At 40.4% G+C, this 13,444-nt stretch overlaps 1 protein-coding gene across 2 annotated transcripts in view; it reads right to left on the reverse strand.

Moving 5' to 3' along the window:
* ANGPT1 (angiopoietin 1) overlaps positions 1-12,993 on the reverse strand; it is a 253,157-nt gene extending 240,164 nt beyond the window's left edge. For both annotated transcript variants that reach the window (XM_008255828.5, XM_008255827.5), the window contains exon 1: positions 10,421-12,993. In XM_008255828.5, the coding sequence (XP_008254050.1) occupies positions 10,421-10,717 (297 nt within the window). In that variant the 5' untranslated portion in view covers positions 10,718-12,993. The remainder of the gene's footprint in view (positions 1-10,420) is intronic.
* Between the last annotated feature and the right edge of the window lie 451 nt (positions 12,994-13,444).

Raw genomic sequence — 13,444 nt, forward strand, 5'->3', positions numbered from 1 at the left:
AGCACAGGTCATGGAGCCAGAGTGCCTGGGATTTAAGTGCTGGCCCTGCTATTTAGCCCCTGTGCAACCCTGAGAAAGTTATTTCCCCTCTCTGTGCCTCAGTTTCCTTATTTGCTACACAGATCAATTATAGTTTACTATCTACCTGACTTTGGCTTTTGAAAGTATTCAATAAATTAACACATGTAGATGGCTTCGAGGGATCTGATAGGTAAGTGCTCTACACACAACCAGCATTGTACAAAGAACAGCTCTAGTAACAACTGATACTCACTGAAGTCTTACTCTGTGAAAGAACTTATACGAGGCCAATCATGTGAATCCCGCTCAAACTCAACAATAACCCTATGAGTGGAACTAGCTCCTCAATTTCACTCATAATGAAGCTGAGGCACAGAGAGGTACAGGAACTTGCCCAAGGTCACACAGAAAGTAAGTAGTGCTGCCAGGATTCTCATCAAGGCAGTATGGCCTCAGGCACAGCATACTTCACTGCTGTGTTGTACTGTCTTTAACCTTGCGTAGGAGACAGAAGACACAAACAATGCATTTGCTTTCATGTCTCTTTCAGTGGGTTCAGGTTCCTCAACAACAGAACTGTAGTGGATTCATCACTATGTCCCAGTTCCTTGCAGATCATCGGTGTACAGGGTATATTTGACTAAATAGCTGGCTACCTGGCTGCCTGTCCTTTGTTTTGCTATTTTTGTTTTTCAAAAATGTATTTGTTTAAAAGTCAGAGCTATAGGGAGAGAGAGACAGGAGAAAAGAGAGAGAGAGAGAGAGAAATCTTCTGTTCACTGGTGCACTCCCCAGATGGCTGCAACAGCCAGGGCTAGGCCAGGATGAAGCCAAGAGCCAGAAACTTCATCCAGCTCTCTCATGTGGATGGCAGGGGCCCAAACACTTGGCCATCTTCTGCTGCCTTCCCAGTCCATTAGCAAGGAGCTGGATTAGAAGTGGAGCAGCTGGGACACAAACCAGCACCCAAACAGAATGCTGGCATCACAGGTGGGAGCCCAAGCCTCTGTGCCACAGCGCTGGCTCCTGCCTGTCCTTTGTTCATGGCAGGTGCTAAGTGCTGTGACTCCTGCATGCATTTGAAAATCATCCCCAGGAAGCAGTCCTCCTCACACTATGATAGCCGTGTGGCCCAATAAAGGGACAGTCACTGCTCCTGCTGTTCACTCTCCATCTTGTGTATTCTCATCCCAGCACTCCCACCCCAGGCCCAGAGAGCAGAGGACTCCATGGGACCTCATTAAAAACAACAGAGGAGAGAAAAGAAATAAAAGGGAGAGGCCAGTGGGGGAGGTCCCTTTGGGTCTTTTTGTCTTCTCACTTGGGAGGATTGCCTCTCCACCTCTGCTTTCCTGGGCTTAGGATCTCAGAAAGCTTCACAGTGCAGAATGAGCAAATTGGGGTTTGAAAAAAACAAGCTACTGGAAAGTATATAAAACAACAACAACAACAACAAACCTCAAGCTTTTCATTTCCAGAATAATAAGAAAATTAATAATAATTCGCAAATTCACATGAGGCCTGACATTCATATAAAGCCTTTGCTGGATCAGTACATCAAACGGCTGTGTACTATTCTTCTGAAGAAAGAGGGAAAGCGCCACAAAACTGCTGGACTTCATAGCCTTGCATTCACTAGATGGTCCTCTCTCAGCAGACTGTGATACACTGCAGTTCAGGGGCGTGGGGGAAGTGAGGACATGGATTATTGTCTCCAGTTTTAATTAAACTGATTTCACAACATGGACAAATGTCTTTAAAAACACTAAAACCCAAGCACGCAAGTACAGGAAAATGACCTTTCTGAGATTCTTACTTCCAGGAAGTGCCACCTTCTAGAAGTAGAAACAAAAATAAGGTAAATAGATCTAACAAATCAGCAGGAAATTTTTGAAAAATCAAAATCCTACATAAAGTTCAGATTTTTTTTCTATCTTAATCAATGAATCCGTTTGAAGTGAATATTGTAGCTTGCAATATTAGGCAATCATCAATCACTACATGTTCCAAAGTTAAAAATAGATAAATTATCATACAGTTGAGTAATTTAGGAAATATATAAATTATGATTTATCACTAATTAAGCAAGAGTTGTCTATTATCTTAACAAATGAAAACTGTTTGGTTTTTAAGTGACATGTAAAGTGGGGCATATATCCATAGGTCACCAATGATGTTTCAGTACAGGTATAACTCATGTAATGTTCAATCAGGGTAAACATCTCCATGTTCTCAAACATTTTCATTTTTTGTGTGGTGAGAACCTTCAAAGTCCTTTCTTTCAACATTTCTTTTAAGAAAAAAAAAAAGGGCTACCCTACTATGCAATAGAACACAGATACTTCTTCTCCATATCTTAGTATCCATTAAATAGCATTTCCCATTCCTCATTTCCCGCTCTTTTCCCCAGCTCTGATAATCACCACTGTACTGTCAACTTCTGTGAGATCAACTTTTCTTTATAGATTCCACATCAGAGTGAGAACCCAAGGTCCTTGCCTTTCTGTGTGTGGCTTATTTCACTCAACAGAATGACCTCCAGTTCTAACCATGTTGCAGATGATGATTTCATCCTTTTGATGGCTTAATATTCCATTTGGTATGGGCACCACATTTTCTTTTGAACAACCTGTGTTTCTTTTATAATTTATGTGTTTATGGTCTTCAGTTGATTTTTGTATGGCAGGTGTAGATATTCTTACAACATCCAGCTAACAAATACTCAGATTGTCAATTATGTTTCTTCCTGCTCACCAGTAGATTGATTTGGGCAGCTTTACCTACATAATATTTGATTATTGAAAAATTTCATTGTATTCATTTTGAACCTATAGTCCTTGAACCTTCAGGGTTCTCTCTGAGACAGATGCAATGGAGGAGGGTTCTGGGTGGGTCCAGGGCGGGTTGAGGGTCCATGGCTCCTCCAGTCCCACCACTTACTTTTAGGTGACATATGAGGCTTCTGCCTGCTCATTTGCTAGAAGACCGGGGCCCTTGCTAATAAGTATTTTACACTCATTAGTTCATTTATTAAAAAATAGCTAAGTTTTATTTTTGGCATTTCCAAGTTAGTAAACATTCAATGTATTCAATAAATTATTCAAGTATTCAATAAATATAAAATCATCTGCCATCTTATATCTCTGTACCTTTTTAAACACTGAGTAAAACTGGAAAATAATAAAAGCACTGATGACATTAGTAATAAGGATACAATTCTCATCCCCTTTTATCAGTGCAATTAGACACAGTAGATTCCAAGACCTCTTGGGTACAGCTCTTTGAGCTGCAGTAAATAGCCGTATGTTAATATGTTAACATATGTCACCAGTGAAGACAAGAGCTGGGCTGAAATATTTTACAAAATACTAGAACTCTCTTTATGTGTTCAGAGGTAAAATGTAATTTGGAGTTTAAACATTTTTTTATTATTTGAGAGGCAGAGAGACAGAGACAGAAAAAGACAAAGATCTCATTTCCATCCTACTTCACTCTCTAAATGCTCACAGTAGCTAGGACTGGTTTGGGGCCGGAGCTGGGGGCTGGAAACACAATTCACATCTCCCACATAGGTGGTAGGGACCCAGTTACTAGAGTCATCACCACTGCCTCCTAGGGTCTGTGTGAGCTTGAAACTGGAGGTTGGAGCTGGAGCCGGGAAGGAGAAGCAAACCCAAGCACTCCAACATGGGATGTGTGCATCTGAAGTGCTAGGCCAGCTAAACTCTCGTTCTTCCAATCTTTAAATATTTACTGGCTCTCTGGGATGGAAAACCTCCAATACTCTTTAGAGTCTAGGACTGGAATTTAACTCGTTCCCTTTTCAGAAACAAAAAATCAAGATTGCCTATGAAATGTTCCCCTTTCTACTCAGTTAAGCTACACGCATCACTAAACTTTAAAATGCACCATCTTCCAAAAGTATCATCAGTCATTGTATAGGAATTTGTAGTATGTTTGTCTATTTGATGCCAGTGAATTTGGTGGCTTACATGTATAAATGTATTACTAACAATTCAAGTTATTCATTTTCACTTGTGTTTTATTAGTATTTCAGAACCTGATTTACTTTAGCCAGAACTTGATGCCCATGCTATTCAGGTAGAGACCCCCATGGAAATAGTCTCCAGCTATGAAGAGAAGATAATCCATGGAGTGCTTCATTCTTTAGAAACCTCTTTGATAACAGAGGGGGCACATCTTTTGTACACATTTTAAAAAGATTTAAACACTATGAGGCCCTTCTTCCCTCAGACCATGGGGCCAAAACCAAAGGGGGTTTGGAATTTCCCAACTGCAGTGCAAAAGATAATCTTGTATTGGAACAAAAGTCAAGGATGACTCAGAATGTAATTAGGGTTGTGCATCTAAGCAAATGACACAATATAGCTTGTGGGATCAAAAAAAGGAAAGAAAAGGAGGAGATAGGCCCTAGGAGAAGACCGCTGTTGTATCTACACAGAGACAGGGCCATGGCCGAATGAAAACCAAACCTCTTTAATTAGCAAATTATAGCATAGGGGCTGATAAAGCTCTGTATTTTCTATCTAAGCAACCCACTTACTGTTCCTCTCCTCTCGTCATCTATGCAAGTGAGAACACTTCTAATGTTTATATCTAAAACAAATGACAGAAGAGGAAAGGCTTTCAAATAGACTGAATTGCACAAGACCTAGCCCAAGTCCTATTTCTAAGAAAATAAAATAAATGGCGCTAGTGTATTGTCAACATTTCTGTGAATGCCACAGCCAACAGGATGAGACAGGTACAGAAGGCAGAGGACCCTGGAGCTCAGACTTGTTTATCCAGAGGCTGCTGGTCTCCAGGTGCTTTTTCTTCTTGACTGTATCTGCTTTAGGAATAGTTCCCTGTTCATTTGATGGGCAGGAGAAAGAAAAGGCACAAAAGTCCCCTGCCTGTACTGCTCTAAAATGTCACCTCCCAGCATGTCCAGACACCAAGCCAAGAAATGGCTTAGTCAGGCCCTCTGCCAACTGGCATGGCTGTCTAGATTACTGGGCCTCCTGGAGAGCAATCTTTTTTTCCCACACAATGCATCTCACCCTTTTACCTTGCATTGCTGTTAATATTAATGCTAATTCCTCTTGTGATATAGAGCAAGAGGTCGACAAGCAATTTCTGAAAAGGGCTGGATATGAAATATTTTAGGCTCTCTGGGCCATTTGGCCTCTGGCAACTCCTCACTTCTGCTTTTTCAAGGAAGCAGTCATAGACAATATATCAATGAATGGTTCTACCGAAGAAACCTTATTTACAAATGCATAGACAATGTATGAAGGAACAAATGTGCTTGTTTTCAAATAGAAGCTTATTTACAAACCCAGGTGGCAGGCAAGATTTGGCTCAAGCACCACCGTTTGCTGACCCTTGACACAGAGCATGGAAACAGAATATTAATATGAATTTCTCATATTACATGGCTAAAATGGCAATTTATGGAATATAGTTGGGTCTCTTTTACACATATATTTAATTATAGTCTAAATCTGCTCATGGAATTCCCTTATTTCTCTAATCATTAAAAAAATTATAGTAGCCCTTGGTATCTGTATGGGATTGGTTTCGGAAGCTTTGCAGAAGTTAAAATTTATGGAAGATCATGTTCCTCGTATAAAATGATTTAGTATTTGAAAATAACCTATGCACATCCTCTTCTACATTTTAAATAATCTCTAGAGTACTTAGAATGCCTAATATAATATAAATGTTATGTAAATAGTTGTTACAGTATTGAGGGAATAATGAGAGGAAAAAAATCTGCACATGTCCAGCACAGATGCAATTTTTTCCCAAGTACTTTCAATATAAGTTTGGTTGAATCTGCAAATGTAGATCCTGAGAATAAAGGGGGCCAACTCTATTTTCATCAACAATATTCTAGGAATAGAGCTAGAGAAGTCAATCAGATACCAACAGCGATAAATAGAAGAACTAATGAAAAGTTTAGTAGGTCTTTCCCTCACAGAGCATAGAACCTGTGAGGATATAGAATCTTCATTTCCAAATAGTAAAGTCCTACTGTGTGCCATACATTCTTCTATGTGCAAGGTAAACAGCATCAACAAAACAGACAAGACCCTTGCCCCAGTGGAGTTTACGTTCTTAGTAGATGGAGACAGGATAAATAAGGTGGCAATCAGTGAGTAGTAAATCCCATGAAGAAATGGAACTCCATAAAGGGACAGGAAGTCACCAAGCAGAGGGGGAAAGGTAGTAGGTCACGGTGCTCAGAGAAGACTTCTGAGCAAAGACCTGGCTGCAGACATGGAGGCATCCATCCATGCTAAGATTTGCGGGAAGAAATGTTCAAGCTGAGTAAATACCTTTTAAAGTCCCAAAGGCAGGAATGAGCTTGTCTGCTGGAGAAATTACAAGAAAGCCAATGTCAATTGAGTGTCTGGAATGTCCTTTGAAGGTAGGAAATGGGGAAGCCAAAGAGGGGAAGGGTGTAGGGGCAGATTGTGTAGAGCTTCATTTGATTTCCCATGTAATGGGAAACTGTAGGAGGATTTTAAGGAAGAAAATGATACTTCTTATTCACTTTAAACTGCATTAAAGCCATAATTACATTTAAAAGTAATTATTAAATGAGTTTTATTAACAAGAAGACTCATGAGATGGCACAGTCGAGTGTAAGGGAGAACAGCAAACACCCATAGGACGGGACCTACTTGCCATGTCCCTAAAACCTGAGTTCCCCAGCGGAGACAGTGTGGGAGCAGCTGGCCAAAAGGCTGGGAGAGCTTCAACACCCCAGCCTCTGAGGCAGAAACAGTTTTGATTCCTTCTTGGATCTTTTGATTCTCAAATGTTACAAGCAAACCACAAAACCTAACTATTGGGTGGAAAAGTTAACGCAGATGCTAACGAGCTCCTCCTCGAAAAATCAGGGATCTATTTGTCAAATGAAGTTGGTAGGGACATTTTTACAAGTTGATTTGAAAGACAATGATTCCTATTAACCTTTCCTGGCAACTGTCACTTTTACCCCCAATCCCTATGCATAAATCATATATTATCTTCAAATTTAATGACAAGTTACTAAAAGCATGCTTATCAATTGCCTGCTCATTTCACACTTGCAGGAAGTCCTCCCACATAACTGCATCCCCTCTGGCTTCTATTATAGTCATGAGCCCCCACAATACTGGGCAAAAGCAAAGCAGATTTTCTAAGGATTCCCCAAATTCGAAGAATAGTATATATATATATATATATATATATATATATATATATATTACATCTGAATTGTGTAAATATACATCTTTGTGAAATTTTGAGATATAGGAGAAAGAAAACAATGTTCAAGAAGCACAGAATGTGAGTTAGACATTATTCAAAACATTTTGCTACTACATCAAGGTAGGAAGGGATCAAACAAAAAGTGGTAAAGACACAAAGTCCATTTGTATTTCTTGTTACTTACCAAGGACCTGGTCATTCTCAAGTATTTAGTATCAAGCTTGCTAATGATTCTGAAAGAGCTATATGATAGAGTCAGCCCTCCCCCTAACCCTGCTACACACACATACACACAAAGATGTTTCCCCCAATAAAATTGTGATATTGGGTGTATTTATTTTTCTTTTCCCTATCTGACAAGTAAGGATAATGCTACAAAGTTACATCACATTAATTGACAGTGTCCTGCCAAGATGATCTTGAATTAAATCCCCATCCCAGTAAGAGATCAATGCCACAGCAATTGTAATACTAACGGTGACCAACAAATCATTTGCCTTCTTGCATACCTTGCTTCTCATCCCACTCAGCTGCAAGATAAGGAACTCTGAGGAATGAGATTTGAGAGTGCAAGTCTGTAAAAAGTGGTTTCCATTGATGACTAGTGTTTTGTGAAGAATATTTAAAAGAATCCACTCTATAAATCTTCAGAGATGCAAATGGGGTCGCATGGATTATCATCCAGTTTCATCTAGCAATAATAACACATTTATTCTGCACCAGAAACTTTTCTGACAGTGATGCCATGAGCTGCAGAATAATCACTGTGCTTCCATTAATTATTGTGTTGAATAAATGGATGAATTAACTTCATTTACACACATTGATACCCTCAGCTTCTGCACTGCATTGCTTCTTAGTATATCTCAATCGCTTGGAATTAAACCAGTATAAAATGCAATATCAAGCACACCAAATGATTACCATAAAAGATTTACATTCATATTATCAAAATAAATATATGCAATGAAGGAAACTTCTAATTAAGGGAAAGCTATCAGAACCTTTAAGTTCTTCCGCTGAACACATTTATTTGGTTTCTCAGTTCTCCAACCAATCACATTAGCAATGACAAAAGATATGCAAATTTATACCAACAATAGTCAAGTCGACTGCTCTGACTCATACCAACTTGTACATTTGGAGCATATATCCAACCTGATGCACACTTTCAAGGATCCGTGTAACCAAAGAACATTATAATAGAGTTATGCTTGGCTACAGTCTGAAAACTATGCCATAATCATTGGTCTATGCCATAATCATTGACCAAGAACAATGCAAACAAAAGTCAAATTTACTTCACAAAAATAAATTAACATATGAAACATGTGCATGATTTAAACCCTGCAGCATTGTGTGTTTACACTGTCACCACTGAATAATTGCATAGCAACAAAAGATGTGCATTACCATGTTTGAATCACCATTTTGATTGTATGTTTTAAACAAACAAAGCATTACATTTTTGGTAGAATAGCTCATTCACAACCATGTGAGATTACATTTCTTTCTCCATTCCACTCAAGGAACTCAAACTCATTTATAATGACTGAATTCTCGTTAAAAATTATATGATTGGCATATTGAGAATAATGACATGCTAGTCAACAAAATTCACTCATTTACTATGCAAATAAGTTTTGTACAAGAAGGAACCCTGTAAACTACCACGGTTAACACCTAAAATTAAGTTGCAATTATCCAAAGGCTGCAGAATTCTGTTTGTTTTCTACTCTTTTCCCTACCTATTGATATTTCACCTGTAGTCGAATAGAAAGACCAACTACAATTCTTCCAGGTTTGGAAACGCTAAATTACCAAGTTCCAGTTAGCAGGTCAAATAAAATAATAGCGATCTTAGTTCGGTCCCTAGTGGACAAAAGTAGAATAACTATTACTTGGCATGATTCAGCAGGCAGTGATCTGAGTGAGTGTGACCACACAGGAACAAAAAAGAGCATTTGTCCTGTCCCTATCTTTTATCTTCTTAATGGTTTGCTCTAACAGACTAACCTAAAGAAGCCTGGCTGTGTTCCTATCTGTAAGCACCAAGTGAATCTATCAGCAAAAGGCGTGTGGGAGAAGCTTTTTGCAAATAAAAAAGTCAGTTGAATTCTCTTATTATCTGCTGTTTACCTGTAACCTGGTTAAGCAGAGAGCAAAGAGAGAATGAAAGAAAGTGTGTTCATAATTGAATAGGTACATTTTCAACAGAACTCTTAAATGCTTTTCTGACAAATAACTGAGTAAGCAATTCAATTTGGTTTCTATAAATTGGGATTAAATGTATATTCAGGATTAATATTCATTTGGATACTTAGATTCCCAAATGACACTGAAAGTGTAACTAGAATGCCCTGAGAAAAGAAGTATTTCAGGAATACAGCAGAACCCATATGTTGTGTTCAGTCCAAATCTGCAGGTGCACGTCTCCAAAGAACCACTACCAGCCCAGTTCTCTACTCTAGATGAGTAAACACCCCCATCCTGACGAGTTCACATTAAAATTCATCTTCTTGATTTTTTTTCTCAAGGGCAGAAGAATTATATAATAGTAATCAGACCTATATACTACCCATGGCTGAAATTAGCAGTTTCTTTTACTTATTTATATGATTTCTCCAACCAAATATTATACTTCATATTTCCTCTTGCTTCATATTCCTTTTACTACAGGTTGAAACAAGCAAATATGTCATGATGACTTGCCATCCTAGCTGCACAAAATTCCTGATATGAAATCTATGTGATCCTAAATTAATATCGCCATGATTTTTTTTCACCCACTTGATGAAGTAGTTCATGCTTTCTCTTTCATAGCTGAGCTTTGACAGGGAGGACACCCAAAGTAAACTTTAAAGAGAGCGAGCGAGGAAAAAAAAAAAAAAAAAACCAGAAATGTCACAAAATGTGCCCATCCCGGACACACAAGTGAGGAGCTACCATGCATTTCAGGGGTTTTCACCAGCCTTAAAAACTAGGATTACCCGGGAAATCAGACCCTGCAAGGCTCCTGCGTGTGCAAACACTGCCCCCCTGGAGCAAAAGGTAAACAGGCAAATGCCCCCCTAAGGAGCTCTAAGTCTGTAACCGACCGGCTCCCTGCAATTAGAAACTGAAAGCAATCACTTACTTTTTGCAGCCACTGAGTATAATTTTCCATCACATGCTCCAGATGTTGAAGTTTCTGGGAAGAGAAATCCGGTTCCACGTGCGGAGCATCTCTCTGCAGGGCGTTTGTGCTGTACTGGTCTGTCGTACTCTCACGACAGTTGCCGTCCTGTTCTGGAAGAATGAAAGTGTAGGCACACTGCCCATGTTGAATCCGGTTATATCTTCTGCCACCGTTCTCGGGACTCCGGCGCTGGTTGCTGCACCCTACGTGAGTCACAATGGCAGCGAGGCAGGCAAAGGAGAGGAAAACTGTCATTGTCCTGCGCGCGCTCTCCGCTCTCCTTCCGTGCCTCTCGCAAACCCTGCTCCTTCCTTCTGACCTTTAAACTAGTTCTTTATTTCAGGTAAAACTGCTTGTTTCCTTGCCTTTTCCCCCCCCTCAAAGAAAGCGTTTGTAGAAGAATCATAGAAAACTAGCCATTTGTTAGCTTTGTTCCAAAACGTTATTTTTTTATTTCACTGTAATGATAGTTTCCTTCGGTAAAACTGGAGATATTTATTGCATAGTAGCTGAGATTTATTGTTTCCTCTCTGTGTAACCGTTCAGTGTGGAGCCCGCCTGAGTCAGCTGCGTGTACATATTCTACAGCCTTTCCTCTGCGCTATCTGCTGCAGATCTGCTATTTTCTCCCAGACCTCAGTGAGTTTTATTAAGGTTGCACATCCAAGCCAAGCTGGAAGCAGGCAGCCTTTCACAAGATGACTTGACAGGAATGCATGAGTGTGCCCCTATGCTAAGGATTGCTGATGGCTTTGGGCGGCGGGATCGTCTTACAAATTGGCTAGTTGCGCATGACCTCGACCATGTATGGGCCTCCGGCCCCTTCCGCAGACGATTGCCTGGAGCCTTTGGCAGATACACGGAAAATCAATGAACAGAGCAGTCCACCTTAACACACTTTTGGTGTGCATGCTGACCTACTAAAGCCTAGCAAGCTAGCAATACGTTGTGAAAGTTACTGTTTAATTAGGGACCCCTCAGGAGAAAATTGGCATGAAATACAATGAAATTATTCTTGATAGTGAGCAATAAATCTGTATGTGCTTAACATTTGTTTACAAAAACATTTCTTTTTGACTCTGGGGAAAATATATTAAAAAGCATTTAAAGAGATGGTATTTTTTTTTTTCATTGTACTCACTTAGACTTTTTGGAGTTGGGGAAAATAAACAGAGAGGATCAAATCAGCAAAGCCAACAAAACAATTCCCCTAATTTGTCCGCAAGCAATACAGCATGTGCATATTAAATAGGATTATTTAAGTGCTTTGGGGGATATGGGTTTTAAATGAAACTGGCTCCCTGGTCAGAATGCAGACTTTCACGCTCCGTTTATATAAATTGAGCAACTTCCCTAAAAAAACAGTGTGGTTCCAATTGAAGACAGTGGCCTGAGGATTATTAATTCCTGTGGTACATGCTAATCATACATTTCACAAGGACCTCTTTGGTGTTGCTATGGCTATCTTTAACACTGGCGTGGAGTGCCACATAAATCCTCCCGTGGCTGCATAAGCAAGCAATTTGAAAAGAAATACACATCAGGTGTGCTGATGGCCAGCAAAGGGCTAACTAGGAGACACCTCTGCGGTTATAGAACCAAGAACAAACAATGGTCAGGAGGTGTTGTGCCACATGCAGAATATAAATATTTGAAAAAACAGGCCAGTAAAATATGAAGACTAGGCAAACATTACAGAAGTTAGGGCACAGCGCTGAGATCTGGACTGGATGTGTGCAGAAAACATGATTTATGAGCAGGGTGTCACCAGGACCTGCAAGGGATTTCGGGCCATGGACCCTCTCAAATACAGACATGGCCTCAAAGCAGATGCCACAGGTGTTGACCTCCATGTGCTGGACTGGCAGCAGGGCAGTAGGGGAAGGTCAGGAGTGCCTGGAGATGGGCCTGCAGGGAGGAGCTACAGAGAGTGAGAGTAAAACCTGGAGAAATAAACCATGCCTACATTTGTCAGCTATGTCCACACCTAACAACAGATTTCTGATGAGACAGAGGTAGAGGCACGTCACATCAGATGTAGACACAAAGTCTCTAAACTACCTTTGCAGCCTGCTCTTTCGCTGTCATGTGTCTCCCTGTCAGCTGATGTCACTCCTGCACAAACATCCTAAGGATGCAAATGAAGAACTTAGTATCTGTCAGCCCATGTTAGGCACCCCTGAGACGCTATCTCAGTTAATCATCCCAGCCAACCTAAGACATGAGCAGCATGTTGACTCCCATTTCATCAACAGGAACACTGAGTCCCAGAGTGAATATTGGGTAATCACAGGTCACATAGCTAATGGTGCCAGTAGGTGAAAGCAGGCAGGCACACTGACTCAGAACCAGCCTGCCTTTAAAATACCTGTGCACAATGCAACTGATTCCAGAAGCAATGGACTTAGAGGGCTAAAACAGCCCAGCATGGATACCTAGAAGAAAAATGACTGTTAAGGCTAGTTTATACCTCCGAAGTGATTTTATCCTTTTCTTACACCCAAAAGCAAGAACAAATGTCACAGGAACCCCCATCCATGCACAAGGATGAAGAGGATTGGAGAAACATACATACACTGTCTGAAAACACATTCCAACATGGCTTGTTTTGAAAATTAGCCATGAATGGCGGGCGCTGCAGGTTAAGTCACTGCCTTCAGCGCCAGCATCCTGTGTGTGCGCCAGCTGGAGTCCTGGCTGCTCCACTTCTGATCCAGCTCCCTACTAATGTGCCTTGGAAAAGTAGTAGAGGATGGCCCAGGAGCTTGGGCTCCTGCACCCATGTTGGAGACCCAGATGAAGCTCCTGGCTCCTGGCTTCCATCTAGCTCAGTCCCGACTGTTGCAACCATTTGGGGAATGAACCAGCTGATGTAATACTTCTCTCTGTCTCTCCCTCTATATCTCTGTAACCCAGGTTTTCAAATAAATAAATATTTTTTTTATTTGACAGGTAGAGTTAGACAGTGAGAGAGTGAGAGAC

Source organism: Oryctolagus cuniculus, chromosome 6 (genome assembly GCF_051225735.1).
Source record: "Oryctolagus cuniculus isolate XC-2025 breed Fujian yellow rabbit chromosome 6, ASM5122573v1, whole genome shotgun sequence".
Classification (NCBI taxonomy): Eukaryota; Metazoa; Chordata; class Mammalia; order Lagomorpha; family Leporidae; genus Oryctolagus; species Oryctolagus cuniculus.